The 20,676-nt window shown below is 61.9% G+C and overlaps 1 protein-coding gene across 9 annotated transcripts in view; it reads right to left on the bottom strand.

Annotated features, from left to right (window-relative positions):
- Positions 1-628: 628 nt before the first annotated feature.
- The window catches only part of PDE4A (phosphodiesterase 4A), a 39,342-nt gene continuing 19,294 nt past the window's right edge, over positions 629-20,676 (bottom strand). For 5 of the 9 annotated variants that reach the window (XM_051838135.2, XM_070059172.1, XM_070059171.1 and 2 more), the window contains 14 exons: positions 13,229-13,420; positions 12,642-12,678; positions 12,440-12,510; positions 11,701-11,750; positions 11,450-11,562; positions 7,912-8,005; positions 5,934-6,145; positions 4,877-4,975; positions 4,609-4,773; positions 4,265-4,364; positions 3,420-3,574; positions 3,198-3,320; positions 2,882-3,064; positions 629-2,175 (listed from right to left, as the gene is read on the bottom strand). In XM_051838135.2, coding sequence (XP_051694095.1) covers positions 1,543-2,175; positions 2,882-3,064; positions 3,198-3,320; positions 3,420-3,574; positions 4,265-4,364; positions 4,609-4,773; positions 4,877-4,975; positions 5,934-6,145; positions 7,912-8,005; positions 11,450-11,562; positions 11,701-11,750; positions 12,440-12,510; positions 12,642-12,678; positions 13,229-13,420 — 2,227 coding nt within the window. In that variant the 3' untranslated portion in view covers positions 629-1,542. Of the gene's footprint in view, positions 2,176-2,881; positions 3,065-3,197; positions 3,321-3,419; positions 3,575-4,264; positions 4,365-4,608; positions 4,774-4,876; positions 4,976-5,933; positions 6,146-6,251; positions 7,431-7,911; positions 8,006-9,427; positions 9,617-11,449; positions 11,563-11,700; positions 11,751-12,106; positions 12,126-12,439; positions 12,511-12,641; positions 12,679-13,228; positions 13,421-19,995; positions 20,224-20,676 lie in introns of those variants that run through there. The other 4 variants (XM_051838136.2, XM_051838139.2, XM_051838138.2 and 1 more) reach the window with 4 other exon arrangements.

The raw sequence follows: 20,676 nt of genomic DNA on the forward strand, positions 1-20,676 counted from the left end.
TTTGTATAATACAGCAGGAGCGGGGGGGCTCTCCCTGCCAGAGACCCCCTCTCCCCCTTCCCGACGACATCCGCCAGGCAAGGGCAAGCTCATTTTCCCTTTTGTCCTCTGTAGAATAATTTACAAACCAACCTTACAGTATGTACAAAAAAAAAAAAAAAAAAAAAAAAAAAACACAAGAAAATCGAACCAACAAAATAAAAAGGCCCACACTGGGACCGCAACTACTTCTGCTACAAAATGAACCTTGTAGAGCATCATGGGAGGGTGGGGGGGTGGACGGACGGACAGACAGACAGAAGGCTGGGGCAGGGGGAACTGGGGGCTACAGTACCGTGTGCTCAGAAATGGAGGTGGGGGGCAAGCAATGCATTGGATGGGCCTTGTGCTCCCAACCACAGAACCAGGCTGAGGGGCGTGGGGGAGGGGCGGGGGGGTCTTTCCTTCCACATGGTCCCCCATGGCTTGGAGAAAAATGGCCTTGCACCTGTCTGTCCTGCTGCTCAGGGTTTGGCTTGGTAGGGACACAGGAGGGGGAGGGGCTGCCCAGGAGGGGTATGTGGGTCAACACCGTTATTGCTTCGTCCTAGGGCAAAGGGTGGGCGGGCTGGGGGCAGAGTTGGGAGGATGCTGGGAGGGGGCTCCGGGCCGGCCCCGCCCTCCGCGAGGTGCAGGTGGGAGCCACCGCCACCCTTCCCCGGTGGCCGTGGGAATCGTTAAGGCAGATACACGAGGAGAAGCAGCTCGAGGGGCGGGGGCGTGCCTGTGTGCCGTCAGGGCTCCCCCCTCCCCAAAACGGAGGAAATCCAGCGTGAACCCAAGGTGGACGGGAAGGGGGTGGCGAGCGGAGGGGGCTGCGGTCCTGCGGGCGGGACGGCTGGCCCACCTGGACCCTGACCGCCCCTCCCCCAGGTCGGCACGGCTGGGGCTGCGCAAAATGAGGCGGAAGACTTTTGTTTGGGGGGGGGGGCGGGACAGAGAGGGCGACCCCTCTGCCGGCCCCGCCCCAAATGGCTATGCCTGGCTGGGTTCTAGAACCCTCCAAACTCAGAAGGAGGTCCCCACGCCTGCACCTGGACCCAAGAGGCGGGAAGACGCAGCCTTGAACTTGGGGCGTGGGCGCGGGGGTGGGGGAGGTGGGACAGGGTGACTCGGAGGGTGGCGAACAGGGGGACCCAGGAAGAGGAGGAGTGTCTACAGTTTCTGTGTTTTTTTCTTTCTTTCCTTTTTTTTTTTTTTTTTGCCTTTTTCTAAAAATGTTACAATTAAAATTCAAAAAATAAAATCCCTTCTGGGACACATCAGCCCCTCATTCCCCAGCCCCCACTTTGAAAAAAAAAAAAAAGAAAGAAACGGCTGTATGGGTAGGGGCAGGGAGAATGGGGGGGAAAAAGGAAAAAAAAAAAAAAAAAAAAAAAAGCCCACTTTTCTGTTCTTTTTTCTCATGGGGGCCACGGGGTCTTTGAGGCGGCGGCCGAGGAGTTCGGGGCAGGATACTGGGGGAGGGGGTTGCGGGTGGAGACAGGGTGAGCGTGTTGAGGCTCAGGGGGGGTCTCCGGGGGACCCCCGCCCGCGCGTGGGAGGGTCTTCTGCAGCTGTCTCTTTGGCAGCCTGATGCTGTCTTCGGGCCCCCACCTCGGCTGCCGTGGAGGGGAGGCCCTGGGAGCCCGGGGCCTCCTCTGGAATGGGGAGGGTCCTCAAAGCAGGCGGCAGGGGGCTCCCCACAGCCAGGGCAGGGGGGCGGCTTACGGCATCCACAGATTCCACCTGGGCCACTGAGTCCGCCCAAGCCGCTCCATGCACCTGCACCTCTGGAGATTCGTCCAGGTCCTGGGCCTCGTCGGCCAGTTCCCCGGATGGATCGGGGGCCGTGGTCTCAGCCGCAGGCGTGGGTGCTTCCTGTGCGTCCTGGGCCAAGAATGGGATCTGGGTCGTGCACGCCTCCTCCTCTTCTTCCTCCTCCAGCGTCAGCTCGAATTGGAACTTATCAGGCGGGCCCGGGTGGCCTGGTCCCCCGGGCTCATCCTCGGGCGGCGGCGGCGGGCTCTGCCGGATGGCGCTGTAGTACCAGCCCCGGTTGTCTTCCAGCGTGTCCAGGATCTCTTGGGCATCTGGGTGCACGAGGTCTGCCCAGGTCTCCCACAGCGGGTGCACGATGTAGTCGATGAAGCCCACCTTGGGGGGGAGGGGAGGACGGGATGGAGAGGCGGCCTGGCTGCGGCCCCGCGGGCTGAGCCGCCCCTGCGATGCTGGCATCCCCTATGGGTGCAGTCCCGGCCGCTCCGCTTCCGACCCAGCTCCCTGCTGGTGCACTGGAAGGCAGCAGAAGGTGGCCCAGGGGATCGGGCCCCTGCTGCTCCCATGGGAGACCCAGACGACATTCTAGGCTCCTGGCTTTGGCCCAGCTCAGCCCTGACTTGACAGCCACTTGGGGAGTGGAACCAGCCAAGGGAAGCGCCTTTTCTGTCTCTCATCACTCTGCCAATCAATCAATCAATCAATCAATAAGCCTTAAAGCAATTAAACAGGTGGCCTAGCGGGTGGGTGGCACTGTCCTATTATAGGATGTAATAAAACAAAAAAAAAGTGCTTTTATTCCATGATCCAGAAATTCTGCTTTTCCAGACGTACCTTGGGAAAATTCTGGGACCACAAGAAAAAAAAAAAATAACAACTCACATACAAGACAAAAACACACGAACTGCCAACAGCTTCACTTGTGCCTCAGGTAGGCTCAGTGACAAGGCACGTGCCTCAGGGACAACCTATGGCAGTTTTGGCAACAGGAAGCGAGTAGAAATGACATCACATCACAGCGGACGGCCCCCTAGCATTGCCTTTCCTCCCTGCTTAGTCGCACACGCCGCCGCCAACCCCGTACCTGGGACTTCTCCACGGAGGCTGTGTGCTTGTCGCACATCGGGCTGATCTCCATGCCCCGCTCGCGCTCCCGGTCGCCCTGCTGGAAGAACTCGGCCATGATGCGGTCGGTCCACTGCCTGTACAGCTCCAGCGGCTTGGTGGGGTTGCTCAGGTCTGCACAGTGCACCATGTTCCTCAGCACCTGCACGGGGGGCGGGGCGGGGGCCTTCAGGGGCGGGGCCCAGTCTCGGGCCCGCCTTTCTCCTCCTTGAGGTGGAGAGAGTGGGCAGAAGGGGGCGGGGGCGGGGAGGGTCCCAGCGTCGCGGAAGGGGCACCTGGATGCGGTCAGAGTAGTTGTCCAGCAAGAGGACCCCCGAGCTGGTCACTTTCTTCGTTTCCACCATGGTCTTCAGGTCAGCCAGCAGGGTCATGTGCTTGGACATGTCCGTGGCCAGCACCTGTGGGCACGGGGGTGTCACGGGGTGGGGGGCTGCCCGCCGGGGGCTCCCCTGGAGCCCGGGTTCCCAGGCCTCGCTCTGCTGCCCGCCCCCACCCACCATGTCGATGACCATCTTGCGCAGACTCTGCCGCTGGCGCTTGGTGAGGTTCTGGAAGATGTCGCAGTTGTCCTCTTGCAACAGTTTGAAGCCCACAGCCAGGTGGTGATTCTCCAGCACCGACTCGTCATTGTACATGAGTGCCAGTTCCGAATCTGCAGCCCGGGGCAGGGGGGTGGGGGGAGGAGGTCAGGCCCCGCCCCAAGACAGCCAGCTCCGCCTCCAAACCAATCAACTCTGCCTCTACGCTGCCGGCCCCGCCCCCAAGACAGCCAGCCCCGCCTCCAAACCAATCAACTCTGCCTCTATGCTGCTGGCCCCGCCCCCAAGACAGCCAGCCCCGCCTCCAAACCAATCAACTCTGCCTCTACGCTGCTGGCCCCGCCCCCAAGACAGCCAGCCCCGCCTCCAAACCAATCAACTCTGCCTCTACGCTGCCGGCCCCGCCCCCAAGACAGCCAGCTCCGCCTCCAAACCAATCAACTCTGCCTCTACGCTGCCGGCCCCGCCTCCAAGACAGCCAGCCCCGCCTCCAAACCAATCAACTCTGCCTCTATGCTGCCAGCCCTGCCCCCAAGCCGGCCAGCCCCGCCTCCAAACCAATCTGCCTTTACGCTGCTGGCCCCGCCCCCAAGCCAGCCAGCTCTGCCTCCAAACCAATCAACTCTGCCTTTACGCTACCGGCCCCGCCCCCAAGCCGGTCAGTCCCGCCTCTGAGCCAATCACTCAGCCTCAAAGCCACCGGCTTCACCCCACCAAGATGGCAACCTTGCCTCTAAACCAATCGCGCCTCCTCCAAGCTGCTGGCCCCGCCTCCAGCCCCGCCCCCGGGAAATGCCGCTCACTAGTGTTGATGAGGAACTGGTTGGAGACCCCAGGGTGGTCGACATCGTGGATGGCAGCGGCGAAGAGGGCAGCGAGAATCTCCAGGTCCGTGAATACGGCCTGGGGGCAGAGAGAAGGGGTGGGAGAGAAAGAGAGGCTAGAATGATGGCGATGAGAGAGGCAGGGTCGGGGAGGGTGGAGGGGGACCGGGTGGGCAGGGCATCATGGAAGATGAGGGTCAGGGGAGAAAGATGATTTCAGAGAGGAACGGGGGCAGAGGGAGACAGAAGTCAGAGACACAGGGTTAGAGAAACACAGAAGGCAGGGCTGGGGGGCACCCGGGGGGCCGGCGGCAGGCACTCACATCCAGCGCGGGCGTGGCCAGCAGCACGTGGGTGGACTGCAGGACGTCGGCCGCGTGGAGGCTGTTGTGGTAGGCCACGTCCGCGTGGTAGTGGTCCTCCAGGGTCAACATGTACGTCACCATGGTGTCCACGGGGATGCGGAACTTCTTCAGCAGGTCCCGCTCCTGAGGGCCAGCGAGGGGACAGGGTGGTGATCGCCGCCCCCCAACGCCGGCCACACCCTGCACCTGTCACGGCCCACGGCCCGCTCTCCGAGGCCCCCATCACCTGGAATATGGTGTACATGATGCAGCTGAGGGAGCGGCCCCCGGCGTAGTCTGACACGCAGAAGATGTTCAGGCCCCACTTGCTCAAGTTCTCCAGTTCCTGGGGGAGAGGGAGGTCAGAGGTCGTGAGTCCGTAAGGCCCAGGGCCTCCGGGACCACTTCCTTGAGGTCTGGTCTGAAAGACGCACCATGACTGTCCACCCAGTTGTGAAATAACAAAATGGGCAAGGGAGAGGAGGTGGTCGCAGTTCCTGCCACCACATCCTCATCTCCCTGGGCAGGCAAGGACACAGAGGCTCAGGGGAGCTAGGGGACTTCTCCAGGATCGTGTGGCTCCCGAGTGACCAGGCTAGGATGGGAACCCAGCCGGCCGGACACCAAGCACAGCTCGGCCTCTGGGCTACGCTACCCTGCTCATGCGCACCCAGGGCGGCAGCAGGGATGCCTCAAGTACCAGGGCCCCTGCCACCCACGTGGGAGACCCGGGTGGAGCTCCTGGCTCCTGGCTCCGGCCTGACCCAGCCCTGGCTGTCGCAGCCATGTGGGGAGTGAGCCAGTAGATCTCTCACTCTATCATTCTGCTTTTTCAAATAAGACAACCTTTATAAATAAAAAAAGAAACCAGGGCCGGCACCGTGGCTCACTAGGCTGATCCTCCACCTAGCGGTGCCGGCACACCGGGTTCTAGTCCCGGTCGGGGCGCCAGATTCTGTCCCGGTTGACCCTCTTCCAGGCCAACTCTCTGCTGTGGCCCGGGAGTGCAGTGGAGGATGGCCCAAGTGCTTGGGCCCTGCACCCGCATTGGAGACCAGGAGAAGCACCTGGCTCCTGCCATCGGATCAGTGTGGTACGCCGGCCGTGGTGGCCATTGGAGGGTGAACCAACGGCAAAGGAAGACCTTTCTCTCTCTCTCTCTCTCTCTCTCTCTCACTATCCACTCTGCCTGTTAAAATAAAAAAAACAAAACAAAAAAAAAAACCAGAGGAGACCCGATGCCCAGTGCTTCTCTGGGCCCCAGCAGGACCCCCAGCCCCCTTTCCCGCCCAGCCCATACCCACCTGTGCCAGGAGCTCCTCCTGGTCGGTCTTCACGCCAAAGCGGGGGATGCCAGAGTCGCCGAGGCTGTGTGTGGGCCTTTTCACCCCTGTGATCTGAGCCATGGGCTGGAACGGGGGGACCGGGGCTGGGGGCTGCGGGGAGGGTTTCTGCCGTGGCGTCTGCTCTCGTTCCTTCGACGTGGGTGAGGGGATCTCCACTTCATTCTGTTTGTCTGAAGGGGTGGGGGGTGGGGAGACAAGCATGATCACCCCTCCCGGAGGCTCCCGCGTCTCTCTGCCACCCCGCCCCCTCCCCCCACCATATCCGGGGATGTTCACCGGAAGGGGTCGACCCCTTCTTGATGTCCAACTGATGACCTCTCAGAAGCCGGAAACTAGAAAGGGCCAAGGCGGCCTTCTGGGAGGTGGTGGGCTGCAGTGGGGGCCCCGGGGCCAGCCCAGGGCTGTGGGGCGGCCCTAGTCCGATCATCACGTTTGGCCGGAAGGTGGGGTGGGAAGTCAGGAAGCGGGGCGGGGAGGTGAGGGAGAGAAGCTGCTTGCCCTGGATACCCAGGGAAGATTCTAGGGTAGGGAAGACACTCCTGTGTGGGCCAAGAGGGCTGGTGGGGGGGGCCACTGCTGGGAGGAGGGAGGGCAGAGGGGTTTCTGGCTCCATGGCCCCCCCCCCCAGCACCAGCCTGCCCAGGGGCCAGCCCCAGGAGCCTTTTCCTAAGCCTTCAAGGGTGTCCAGCGCCCATCCAGGACCACCCATTGTGACCTGGGCTGCCAGTCAATGACAGGGCCTAAAGTGGGGTCATTTGCATACCGTGCTCCCATTGGCTGGATCCTCAGAACTCTGAGATATACCCCATCCTCATGGGCGGGAGCATTGGACTTTGCTGAACCTGCACGCGCGTGTGTGTGTGTGTGTGTGTGTGTGTGTGTGTATGTGTGTGTGTGTGGAGTGTCTCCTAGATTTTGGGGGACTTTGGGATTTTGGGATATTGTAAGGGTATATTTGGGGAATACCCTTAGTTGAAGGCTACTGAATTCACAGGTTAAAATGAGTTTGAGTTCCTCATGAGTTTAAGAATTACAAAGAATTTGGGTATTCTGTTTTATTAGGGGTTCCACAGTGTTAGGAAATCCTCCCAACTTTGGGGAATCTCTTATTGGTTGTTAAGCTTGGGAATCCCACTGAGTGTGGGGATCTAAAGTTTGGGGCCTCTACTGAATTTGGGGGCAGTCATACCAAGTTTAGGGGTTCTACTGTAGTTGGAGGGCTTTATAGCTTGAAGGCTCTTTAAAATTTGGGAGGCTTTTGTGGGTTCTTTTTTTAAGAAAATATTTCATTTGAAAGGCAGAGAGGGACCCCCAACAGCCAGGATTAGGCCAGGCTGAAGCCAGGAGCCAGGAGCTCCATCCAGGTCTCCCAGGTGGGTGGCAGGGACCCAACCACTTGGGCCATCATCCCCTGCTGCCTCCCAGGGTGTGCCTGAGCGGGAAGCTGGACTTCACCCTGGGCACTCCAGGACGGGACGTAGGTACCTTGACCCCTGTCCCCTTGTGGGATTTTAGGCCCACCAGGACTCTCTTCAGCTGGAGAACTTCCTGAGTTTCAGTGTCTGTCTGAGTGTGGAGGCATCGTCTACAGCTGGGGGGCCGCTCCCACTACACTTTCGGTTCTGCTGGGTTCAGGAAGCTTTCTGACCTGGAGGGATTCATCCCCTTTGGCTCTGGGGGTCTCTCGGCATCCTGTGTCAGAGTCCCGTTGAGTTCTGGAAGGGGTTTTCCCCTTGGGGGTATTCTTACATGTGTGTTGCTTAGGATTTGGGGTCCCGCTGACTTTGGGGGCGTCACGCATGGGAGCGCTCCTGTGTGATGCCTTTGACCTTTGGGGAGTCGAGAGGCAGGGTCAACGGGCCTGGAACTGGAGCGCAGCCCCCTTCGGCACGGCGCCCCCCGCCCGCCGGCGCCACCTGCTGCGGCCTCCACTCACCCAGGAACGTGGTGGAGATGTACTCTGACACTTGGTTTCCTGATCTGCTCATTTCTGACAGGTGCGTGAGCTCCCGGTTCAGCATCCTCTTGAACTAAGGGGAAGGCGGGAAGAGGGAAGGGGTGACGGGGTGGGGGGCGACATGGCACCCCCCAGCCCTTCCCAAGAAACTCCTGAAGGCCCAGTGACTCATTTTGGCTTTTTCCTTCTGCCAACAGAACCCCTACCAGGCAGCTGGAGGGGAAGACTCCAGTCCTTCCTGTCCCCACAGACCTGGAAGGGAATCCCCAGGCTGGGGTGGGGGGTGGGGAATGTTGGAGTCAGCAAAGCCCTCCCCGAGGTTAAAAAGGGCTCCCCCCCCTCAACCCCCCCCCAGGAGGAGCCAGAGGAGCACCTGTGGAAGGGAGGGGCTCTTGCCTAAGAGGGAGCCAATGGGGTATCAGGAGACTCCCGTCGCCATGGTGATGGGAGTCTCCTTAGCAACTCCCCCTCCAACCAGCTGCTGAGCTGGGGGAAAGGGGGGCAAGCCAGAGGCCCCTTAACCCTTGCCTTCCCAGAGCCACCCTGGCCCAGGTCTTCCCAAAACATGGACCTCAATTCCTGGGGGTCCCCACACCCAGCCCAGGTTAGGAGAAGGGCAGGCAGTTTCCAAGCTCTAGGGGAAGAGAATTTTTGGCCAGGACAGAAAGGTGAGTGAGTGGAGGAAGCCACAGTTCGGTCACCCAGGGGAAGGGGAGGGGGCTCCCATCGTAGCCCCCTTTCTCCCAACCTCAGGGAGGTAGACAGAGGCACAGATGCATGGGGTGTGCCTCAGACGCGGCTTGGGGGCCCCTCCTGGCCCCCTCATGCCACTTGACACAGGCCTCTGCTGTGACATTGTGCAGGGAGGAGGAAGGGCATCGGCTCCCCACCCCCAAGCTCTGCCAAGGCACCCCCAAAGCAGAGACAGACTCTGCCCAGCGAGGCAGGGGGCCACCAGGCTGCAAGGGTCACTCACTGCTCCCCAGGCTGCCCAGAGGCCCAAATGCACTGAGACACAGACACACACACACACACAAGATGGACCCACACAATCCCACACGGCCACACGGCGACCCAGCCCCACAAATCAAGGGGCACACATACAGAAAGGCAGTCATAGCCGGGGGGGGGGGGGTCGAAAGGCTCAGAAGGACCAGAGACAGCAATGGGAACACAAACATGGCCCAACACTGAAACAGGGCCATGCCGTGACCCAGGTCGACAGGCAGACATGGTCAGGCAGACAGACACGGATCCAGACGCTGACACGGTCACGCCCAGCAGGAGACAACCCCTCACCCTGCCATCCCGTGGGAGTCACACGCCCCCAGCCGCCCACCATCCACGCCCAGCCCTGGGTCACACACACACACATACACAGAGGCACAGGTCTCCCAGGCCACACTTGTGCACAGCTGCACACAAGACCCCCCTGGGGGCTGGAGGGTCCCAGGGGGAGGGTCTCTTGCCCTTCCTCCACCCCACCTTCCCCTACCTGGTCCCACCAGCCCACCAGCCACGGCTTGGAGCACGTCTCGCAGAAGAAATCCACCAAGGGCATCTTGGAGTCTTAGCCCCGCTCGGGGCTGCCGCACACAGAGGCTGGGCTTGGGGAGTCCCAGGGTTCACAGCCCCTGGGGGTGGGGCAGGGGTGGGGTGCTGGGCAGGTGGGGGCAGCGGAAGGGGGAGCCGCGGAGGGGCCTGGGCCGGCCCAGCAAGGCTGGGGGCTCCCTTCCCCTCCGCGCTCCCGGACGCAGCCCTGGTTACATCGTCCGCCGGCCCCTGGCCCAGATGGGCCCCCCGGCGGCGGAGGCTGGAGGCGGCGGCGCGTCCTTGCCCATGGAGGGGCAGGGGGAGGGTCCCAGACGGAGGCTGCGGAGGCTCGGGGCTCCGTCCGAGTGTGCACCCGTGTGTGCGCGTCGCGCGCTCACTGCAGCACTGGCAGGCTGCATGCAAAGTCACGTGGTGCTGGGGGTGGGGGGGCGTTAAAGGGGCATCGGAGACCACAGGCCTCAGCCAGGACCCAGCGGGGCGGCTGGGGGTCAGGGAGGAAAGGCCACGCCTTCCTCCCCACCATGAAGACAGCTCCTCTCCAGGGACACACCCAGAGACACACACACCCTGTGACACACACACAGGTACCCGAATGCCTCCAGCCCCACACTTACAACCCACACGTGCAGGTGCACACGCACACACAAGCAACCGCAGTCACAACCTGCTACAGGCAGACAACCAGGCACACAGGTGCGCTCAGACACGCCCCTTCCGAGAACCAAGCCGCACACCCAACATACCCCTAGGGACGGACACCCAGACACCAGACACACTTCCAAACACACACACACACACACACACACGACAAATCCTCCCAAGAATACTCACACTCACAGATGTACAAATGTGGACATACTCTGGCACCAACACAGAAACACCCACCAGGGACACAGTCACATTCTCAGACGCCTGACCCACCCTCGGGGACACCATTGCCTTCAGACTCACACGTTCCCAGACAAGCCTCCACCCCCAGACGTGCACACCCCGCCCCAACAACGACACCCCCACCCACACATCCATTTCCTAACAGGCATCCGCCCACAAGGGCTGCACAACTCCAGGAAGCCTCATTCACAGCACCTGCTGTCTCAATGACACACATACCCCCTTCCGGCATAGCCTGCACACTTACACACCTGCAGCCCCGCACAGCCACCTGTGCACACCCTCCACAGGTGCACCCCGACACACCAGTGCGGCAAACAGGCAGCCCACAAACCGGCGGCGACACAGCCCCATAGCCATAGACTCACACCTAGAGATCGTACAAGCAACCAAGCCCCCCAAGAGAAAGTCACTTAGGGACGGATGTACAACCATACGCGCCCCCCAACACACACACGTGCGCACGCACACCAGCCCTGCGAAAAGTCATGTCATAGGAGTTACAAATCTTAAAGCTGCCGCTCAAGCGCTGGCCGCACCCACATCAGCCATTGGTTGGCCGGTGCCCACAGGCCCCACCCAACGGGCCCCACCCAGGCATTGGCTCCACTCCATAGGCCCCGCTAAGGGATTGGCCACGCCCCATCAGCACCACCCCAGTGGTTGGTCCCGCCCAGCGATTGGCCGCGCCCTCATCCGCTGCACCCAGTGGTTGGCCGTGCCCACAGACCCCACCCAGTTATTGGCGTCACTCCAGAGGTCCCGCTAAGGGATTGGCCAAGCCCCATCTGCACCTCCCAGTGGTTGGCCATGCCCACAGGCCCCACCCAACGGGCCCCACTCAGGCATTGGCTCCACTCCATAGGCCCCGCCCAATGGTTGGCCGCGCCCTCATTCGCTGCATCCAGTGGTTGGCCGTGCCCACAGGCCCCACCCAGTTATTGGCGGCACGCCATGGCCCCGCTAGGTGATTGGCTGCGCCCCATCGGCACCGCCCAATGGTCGGCCCCACCCACCAACCCTGCCAGTATCTGGCTCCACCCCCGGGCTCCGTCCAGGGATCCCTACACACCTTGTGCGAGGCCATCTCGCTCACAGAGCGATAGGTCTGCATGGACTCCAGCTGCTCCAGACACCAGTCCAGCTCCTCCAGGGTCTCCCGGGCCAACTGCTGACACGTCTCCTCTGGGGAAGGGGCGGCGGGCCGGTGACTGACAGGGCCCGGAAGCCCCAGCCGGCGGTGATGGGTGTCGGCCAGGGGAGCGGGGTGGGGGGGCAGGGAAGGGGTGGTGCTTCCCCACCCCGCCCCCCAGGCTTAGCTACCTGACAGCGTGGCCTTGCAGACTGGGGTCGGGCCTCCCAGGGGTGAGCGCCTGCAAAGGAAAGGCGCTCCAAGATCGGCCTGGCCCCCGCCCCAGCCCCCTGCGTCCCAGGCACACGGCCCTGTCCAGTGCGGCTTGCGGACGCTCCGTGAGCCCATTCTACAGCTGAGCACACCGAGGCGCAAGGAGAAGTTAGCGGCTTCCCCCAAGCCCACAGGCCTGCCAATGGGCGGCAGGTCAGGTCTTGCTTCCCCAAGTCTCTTCTCCCTTGTCTGCCCCTCCCCACAAGCCCTCCAACCCCCTGAAGACAGCTCTGCCCCCACCCCCACCCCAGAGGGACTGGCAGCTCTCAGCCACACCCCCTGCCCTAAAATCCTAAGAGCCACTGCTAGTTAGCGAGCACTTACTACGCGCAGGGCAATGCTCTAGAACTTTCTACACACCACCTCCTGGATTCCACAGCAGCTGTCAAACAGAGGCACGATTTGACGTCCCAGTTGACAGGAGGGAAACGAAGTCACCACAGGACAGCCACTGACCCAGCCAGGAGGCACCAGGGCCCGGAGCGGGCCTCACCCCCGCGCATGCACCCCGAGGCCCTCACTTGCAACCACCTCTGTGGTCTGGGGCCCTCCAACTGCCATGGCCCAGGGGCAGCTGCCGCCTGGACCGAGGTCCAGAGAGGTCAGCACAGAGCAGGACGGGAGGGTTAAAGCCAGCTCTCCCCAGCCTCGACTTACTTGTTGCCGGGAATGGGCACATTGGTCAGCAGGGAGAAGTTGCTGCGCACGCTCCGGAGACTGGCCAGCACCTGGGAGGGGGGCAGCAGTGAGGCCAGGAGCTGTCTGCCCAGCGGAGCAGCCAGGGCCAGCCTCCTCGCCCCGGATGGAGGGGCTGGCCGGAGCCCCTTGCGTCTGTAGCCCCGTGGGGAGGGGTCCTCACCTGGGCAAACGGGGTTACGATGAGGTCCTCGGCGTGCCTGCGATTTAGGGAGAGTGGCAGGTCAGGGCGCCCAGCGAAGGAGTGGGCACAGACCCCGTGGGGGCTGGCCCTGGGAGCGGCGGGAGGGCAGGGTGGGTGTGGCCTGGGCCCGGAGGCTGGGGGGCTGGGCTTCCCGGGAGCAGTGGCTGAGAAGGGGGCTTGGTGGGGTAGGCAGAGCTAAGGGGGCGGAGCTGGGCAGCTGGGTCTAAAGGAGCAAGGAGGCGGGTGAGCAGGTCTGGTGATGGGAGGGGCTCGCAGGAGGCTGAAGGGCTCTGGTACCAGAGAGACCCAAGCAGCCAAGAGGTAGGAACGGGCTTGGGCAGGGTCCAGTGGGCGGGCCGGGGTGCTGTCAGGGGCTGACCCTGAGCGAGGGGCTCTGAGTGGCTGTAGGGGACAGCACGGGCAGGGTGGGGCAGCTTTCTGGGGGCAAAGGGGCTGCTGACCCTTCACTGGGGAGGACAGGTGTGTCTGGCAGGGGTGGGGGGTGAGTCAGGTGGAGGTGGGTGTCCCCGCTCCTTGTTGGGGGGGTTTGGGGGAGGGGTGCTCACGCCTCGCTGGTGACCGATGAGTTCCGGGACATGGTCTTGGGCGACATGTCGTAGTCGCTGTCGGAGCGGTACAGGAAGGACTCCCGGCGCTGGCTGGCGGCCGCCCCGGCATGCAGCACAAGCCCTGGGCTCGCCTGCGAATCCAGGGGGCTGCGGCCGGGCGACGGTGTCGGTCCATTCTCCGCCTCGAAGCTGCAGGGGAAGAGGGGCCGGGGAGACTTAGAGGGTGCCGGGTCGTTCCTGGCACGCGATGGGGTGGCAGGTGGAGGGTGTCACAGCGAGACAGACGTCCCAGAGCGCGTGGGAGAGAGAGATCTTCCATCCACTGGTTCACTTCCTGAATGGCCACAATGGCCAGGGCTGGGATAGGCTGAAGCCAGGAGCCAGGAGCTTCTTCCAGGTCTCCCAGGTGGGTGGCAGGGGCAGCAGCAGAGGCTGGCCCAAGTCCCACACACGTGGGAGACCTGGATGGAGCACCTGGCTCCTGGCTTTAGCCTGGCCATTGCAGCCATTGGGGAGTGAACCAGGGAATGGAATCTCTCTCTCTCTCTCCCTCTTTGTCACTATTCCTTTCAAATAAATAAATAAGTCTTTAAAAAAAATCACCGTGAAACTTCCACTCTGCAAGAAGACACTGTCGAGAGGATAACAAGACAAGCTATAGACTGGGAGAAGAATAAGTGACACCGGACCTCACCAGGAACGCACACAGGGTTCGAGTGTTGGAAGCTGGCTGCCCAGCGTGGCGAGGTTAGGAGGTGGTGGACCCGTAAGAGGCGGGCCCTAGGGGCAGGCACTGGCAAGCAGTGAAATCGCTGCTCGGGTGCCTGTATTCTGTATCACAGAGCCTGGTTCAAGTCTCGCGACTCTGTTTCCCACCCAGCTCCCTGCTATGGCCCGGGAGGCAGCAGGGGCTGGCCCAAGCGCTCGGGCCCCTGCACCCACGAGGGAGACCCGGATGGAGCTCTGAGGCTCCGGGCTTGGCCCGGCTTAGCATGGGCTGTCACAAGAGTGTTTGGGGAATGGACCAGAAGATGGAAAAATCTCAGTCTCTCTCTCTGCCTTTCACATAAAATGAAAATGAACAGAGAAATAAAATAGAGAAATAAAATAGATAGATAAAAAATGTTCAAGCAACTCATGGGGCCGGCGTTGTGAAGCAGCGGGTTAAGCCACCACCTATGACACAGGCATCCCATAGGAGCAGGTGTTTGAGCCCCGGCTGCTCCACTTCCCATCCGGCTGCCTGCTAATGTCCCTGGGAAAGCAGCGGAGGATGGCCCGAGAGCCTGGGTCTCTGCACCCGTGTGGGAGCCCCGGAGGAAGCTCCTGGCTTCACATTGGCCCAGCTCTGGCCATTGTGGTCATTTAGGGAGTGAACCAGCAGATGGAAGACCTCTCTCTCTCTCTCTCTCTCTCCCTCTCAAATAAATAATAAATAAAATTTAAAAAAAATAGACATCCTCCTGGAAAGATGCCCAGCACCATTAGCTGTTAGGGAAACGCAAATCAAACAGCAATGAGATGCCACAGCCCCCGCCCCCGCCACAGGACGGCTCCTGTAGGACGTCCTGCCCCTGAAGATCTTGGGGACCCCCCCACCCCCTGCATACAGTGCTGACAAAAGCCGGTGACTCCGGGGACAGCTGGGTCCCGGGCCACTGTCTCTCCAGGATGCTCTTCAGTGTCGTGTTTTATTTGAATTTGTTTTTGTGCGAGACAGAGTGTTCACATTCCGCGCTTACTCCACAATGGCTGGGGCTGAAGCCAGGAGCCAGGAGCTCCATCCGGGACTCCCTCATGGGTGGCGGGGGCCTAAGCGCTTAGCCCTCACTGCTACTTTCCCAGAAACAGCAGAGAGCGGGATCGGAAGCGGAGTTCGCTGAGACACTAGGACCAGGCATCTGAGAACGGATCTGGGTGTCCCAAGTCACAACTCCAGCTCCCAGGATGGTATCTGTCATTGGCTTTAAAAAACAAAAAAGATTTATTTATTTATTTATTTATTCAAAAGGCAGAGTTACAGAGAGGAGAGAGAGAGAGAGAGGAGTCCTCCATCCACTGGTTCACTCCCCAGATGGCCGCAATGGCTGGAGCTGCACAGATTAGGAGCCAGGAGCTTCCTCCAGGTTTCCCACATGGGTGCAGGGGCCCAAGGACTCGAGCCATCTCCCACTGCTTTCCCAGGCCACAGCAGAGAGCTGGATCGGAAGTGGAGCAGCCGGGACTCGAACCGGCGCCCATATGGGATGCGGGCACTGCAAAGGGTGACTTTACCCGCTACGCCACAGCACCAGCCCCTGCTATTGGCCCCTGTTGCTGTCCTGCTTCTGCCTCCAGGCAGGATATCTCTCTTCCCTCCAAGAGGAAGCTCTGGGGGGCTAGGTGGGTACCTGCAGCGCCACCTGCCCCACCTCTCGGCCTGTGGCACCTCCAGGGCCTCTGCTCCGAGCTCCACAGAAGGACCTCGCCCACGCTCCACGTCCCCGAGGCCACCAAACCTCTCCCACCTGGAGGAACCCCCAGACACCCCTCCAGGTCTCTCCTCTGCTTCTCTGCCCCTACTCCCTGCAAACGACCCACCCCGCCACCCTGCGTGGACAGAGCAACTAAAACCCAAGTCCAAAGCGTTGGGAGGGGCTGACGATGTGGTGCGGTGGGTGAAGCCGACGCTTGCAACACCAGTATCCCGTATCTGAGCACTGCTTCGACTTCCGGGTTCTCTGCTCCCAATTCCGCTCCCTGCTAATGCGCCTGCGAGAGCAGCAGAGGACGGCTCAAGTGCTTGGGTTTCTGCCACCCCCGTGGGAGACCTGGGTGGAGCTCCAGGCTCCCGGCTCTGGCCTGGCTGAGCCTGGGCTGTGACGGCCATTTGGAGAGTGAAGCGGCAATAGAGCAATACGTAATTTTTGACAGGCAGAGTGGACAGTGAGAGAGAGAGACAGAGAGAAAGGTCTTCCTTTGGCGTTGGTTCACCCTCCAATGGCCGCCGCAGCCGGTGCACTGCGGCCGGCGCATCGCGCTGATCCGAAGCCAGGATCCAGGTGCTTCTCCTGGTCTCCCATGGGGTGCAGGGCCCAAGCACTTGGGCCATCCTCCACTATACTCCCGGGCCACAGCAGAGAGCTGGCCTGGAAGAGGGGCAACCAGGACAGAATCCGGCGCCCCGACCGGGACTAGACCCTGGTGTGCCGGCGCCGCAAGGCGGAGGATTAGCCTAGTGAGCCGCGGCGCCGGCATGCAATACGTAATTTTTTAAAAGTGCTCATAAAGAATACTCACATTTGATAAGGGATTAATATCCAGATGATAAACAGTTGATATAACTCAGCCACAAATGAAAAACAAACCGCCCAGTTCAGATACGACCACAAGATTTCAACACACTTCCCCAGAAGACAGAGCCGAAGGAGCACATGGCTACCCAAGTCAGAAGCAGGAATCGGGACCGCAGGGCGTTCCCACGGCCCAGGCGACAGGACGCCTAGCGCTTTCCGAAAACGCGAATTGGGGCAGACCCCGTGGTACGCCGGTTGAGACGCGACGTGGCACAGCCACATCCCGTATCTCAGAGCCTGGGTTTGAACCCCAGCTCCACTTCCTGCTCATGCCCACCCTCGGAGGCAGCAGGTGATGGCCCAAGTGCTTGGGTCCCTGCACCCCCATGGGAGACCTGGATGGCGCTCCTGGCTTCGGCCTGGCCCAGAGAGTGAATTGGAAGTAGAGATTCACAGGGATGCGTGCACACCTGTGTTTGTCCCAATGGGACTCAAGAGAGCCCAGAGCAGGAAACAGTCCACGCATCCACTGACAGATGAGTGGCTCAACACAGGAGCTCCACCCAGACAGATGCTTAAACATTTACTCACTGCCATCTTTAAAATGCACTTTCATTCTATTTGAAAGGCAGAGTGACACAGAAAAACAGAGATCTCCCCTCTGCTGGTTCACTCTCCAAATGCCCCTATAGCAGCCAGGACTGGGCCAGGCTGAAGTCAAGAACCGGGGACGTCACCCGGATCCCCTCCGAGAGGGGCAGGGGCCCAGCATCGGAACTGCTCAGCATGAAGCCGCATAGCCGGGACTGGAGCTCAGATACGGGCTGCAGGTGCCAAACACCCACATGAGAGAGCGCACTGGGTTCTGGGCTCCTGGCCCTGGTCTGGCTCTGGTAGGCATGTGGGGAGTGAAGTAGCAGGTGGGCGATCTCTCTCCTCTCTCTCTCTCTCTCTCTCTCTCTCTCTGTTTCAGATTACAGAAGCTCAACCTGTATATCAAGACCCTTATGAGGGGCTGGCGCCGCGGCTCACTAGGCTAATCCTCTGCCTTGCGGTGTTGGCACACCGGGTTCTAGTCCCGCTCGGGGCGCCGGATTCTGTCCCGGTTGCCCCTCTTCCAGGCCAGCTCTCTGCTGTGGCCAGGGAGTGCAGTGGAGGATGGCCCAGGTGCTTGGGCCCTGCACCCCATGGGAGACCAGGAAAAGCACCTGGCTCCTGCCATCGGATCAGCGCGGTGCACCGGCTGCAGCGCGCCGGCCGCGGCGGCCATTGGAGGGTGAACCAACGGCAAAAGGAAGACCTTTCTCTCTGTCTCTCTCTCACTGTCCACTCTGCCTGTAAAAAATTAAAAAAAAAAAAAAAACCCTTATGGGGTTCTTGCTGTGCACCTGGGGCTGTCCAAATGCCTTATACACATCAACCCATGTACAGCCACCCACTCCATTCACACACCTGTTGGACGAGACGCAGGCACAGTGCGCCAATGAGGGGTTGGTGGCCACGCAGCCTTGAGAACCACGTCCTGTCTCCCAGGGCCCAGCCTGGTTTTGGATGGTCCGATCGGTGCCACCGGGGATCGCACTCCACGCAGAAGACCTCCCCGTGCCACCCCCACCCCCACCCCACCCCACCCCTTGCCTGGGAGCCAGAGCTACAAGTTAGGGAACGGGAGACACAGCCCCGGAGAGCACGCCCAGCCAACGCTGCTGGCAGATACACAAGCCCTTGGAGACGCGCTCACGTCAGCAGGAGCCCAGCGGCCTGGGGAGAGAGAGGACACTCCCCAGGGCTTTCCCTGGTGCTTAGGGCGCAGGAGCAGATGTCTCCCAGGCTGCTGTGGGGTGGGGGGTGGGGGCGCGGATTGGAGCCACTGAGCTGCGGCCTGGGAGACACTCAGCTGCCCACCACCTCCCAAACCAAACCTTGGGGCCAGCGCTGTGCCCACGGGACCTGAAAGGCCACAAACCACACTCAGGGACAGCTGTCCTCCCAGCCACACGCCCCAGGCACTCCCTCTGGGCCGGGCTCATCGCCTGGTGGCATACTCAAATGAAGTCCGCTTCCACCTCCGTGAGCCACTTAGGTCTGCCCACCTGGGCTCACCCCCGGGCATCAGACGGGGCCGCTGGGGGGCCGGGGGAGTCCAGGGACAGATCCAGACCCCAGGGATTCCTGGGGCAGAGCTGGATGGGAAACAAACAAGCTTGGAGGGGGGATGGGCAGTGAAAGGGAACGCATAGCCTGTAACACTGTTACTGCTATGCCTGGGCGCACACTGCCGACCCATTTCCCAGACAGAGCAACCGAGGCACAGAAAGGATGATTAGCTCAGCGGAAGAACGTGGACTGGAACTTGGCCGCGGGACCACCAAAGCTGCAGGCCGACTCGCTGGGCGGAGGCAGAGCCAGGCCTGGTGTCTCCGGGGGTTCCCTGCCCCCTCTCCACCGGACTCCCTCCCAGGAGGTGGCAAGCAGCCTTCATGGAAAGGCCTGGCATTTGCTCTGTGAAGGTCACACACGGAGGCTGAGGGCAAGCTGACGGGTGTCAGGCTGGCCGTGTCTGCCAGGCGGGCGCGTGGTGCCAGGTGACACGGCTGTTTGTGGAGCTGGGTGTGCAAGGAGAGGGGATGGATGCATGGGGGGGAGGGGAGGCCCGTGTGCGGCTGTGGGTCAGCGTGCAGCCGTACCTCTGTGTGTGTGCCAGGGACAGGATGTCTGTGGGTGCCTGGGGGCCTCTGGCGGCTCTGAGTGTGTGTGACGGCCCCCGACCCTCGTGGGTATGGGGTGTTCCTGTCTGTGTCGCGGTGCAGGTGAGAGTCTGGTCCCGGGAATATATGTGGGGCCAGGTTTGTGTCACCCCCCCCACCAAGCCAGGCGGCCACACTCGGTATAGCAAACACCAGGTGACCCATTGCCCTGTGTGTAGGCATCTACAAGCTGAGTCCAGGTATCTCACCGACTGCCACCCTCAATGCCCCAACAACCACAAGGCCACTTCCCCGGCCCAGTCTGGCCAGCTGATTCCGAATGGCCTCCGGGTGGCCAAGAACCTCTCCCCACCCCACCCCCGACTCAGCCTGACTGCCAGCCCCACCCAGGAGGGCTAAGGTTGGAGGCTCCGAGCAGCAGAGCAGGGCTCTGGGGAGCTGGCTCCAGGCCAGTGGTCTGGGAGTCAAGCCCAGGTGACGCGGGACACCCAGAGTCCAAGCCAGGGTGAGGGCCACAAGCCCGCGTTTAGGAGCCCAAGGAGGGTGCAGGGAGCTGGACAAGCAGGAAGGGAGTAGGACTTAGCACCCACTTTGGGATCTGCCTCCTCCAGGAAGCCCTCAGCAGCACCCAGACCTTTAGTAAAGGCAGGGAACGGGGTGGGGCCCCAGCCAGCTCCTGTGTCCCAGGACTCCCCCAAGGCAGACTGGGGAGGCGCCTACGCCGCCCACGCAGCCAGGACCCTCCAGCAGCAAAGGAGGGGACTGACCGGGAGCCACCCACCTGACAGATCGGCGCAGCGAGTGCCGACGCGTGTCCTCATCGCTGAACGAGAAGTGGGTCAGAGAGTCAGGGGCCGAGGGGGGCAGGGCCAGGGCGGGGGGCCGGGGCCGGGCCCGGGGCGCTGCACCGGAGCGCATGGGAGCCAAGCGCCGTCGAGGAGTGCATGGGGACGGCTGCAAGGTGCTGCGGCGGGCACTGCTCTCCAGACCCGAGGTATCAGCAGCAGCAATGACGGGCTGCGGCGGCTGCTAGCACCGCCCCTATGCCCGCCCCCCCTCCCGGTGACCCCCCCCTTCCCCGGGGATGGCCCCTGTTCCGGGGGGAGGGGGTGAGCTCTGGGCCCGCCTCCCCCTGCAGGGGCCCTGCGGAACTGGGCACTCGCTTTCGGCCTGCGCCCTCCCTCCCTGGCCCTGGGGGGTGCCCGGGGCTCAGGTTTCCCGGGCTCCAGGCCCATCCCCCAGACACACACCCCTCCTCCTCCGCCACCTCCTCTGGCCCCGCCTTTCCCCCCTCCCCGCCCTGACGTCCAGCCGGGCCGCTCCAGGTCTCAGCTCACTGCGCGCGCCCTCGGGGGAATGAGACCAGCTCTCGCAGGCAGAGGGCAGGGACCGGTGACAAAAAGCCCAAGGGGAGAGATGTGGACCTTGGCGAGGGGGACGGGGAGGAGAGGCAGAAACAGAG

The sequence above is a fragment of the Oryctolagus cuniculus genome, chromosome 16, assembly GCF_964237555.1.
Source record: "Oryctolagus cuniculus chromosome 16, mOryCun1.1, whole genome shotgun sequence".
NCBI lineage: Eukaryota > Metazoa > Chordata > Mammalia > Lagomorpha > Leporidae > Oryctolagus > Oryctolagus cuniculus.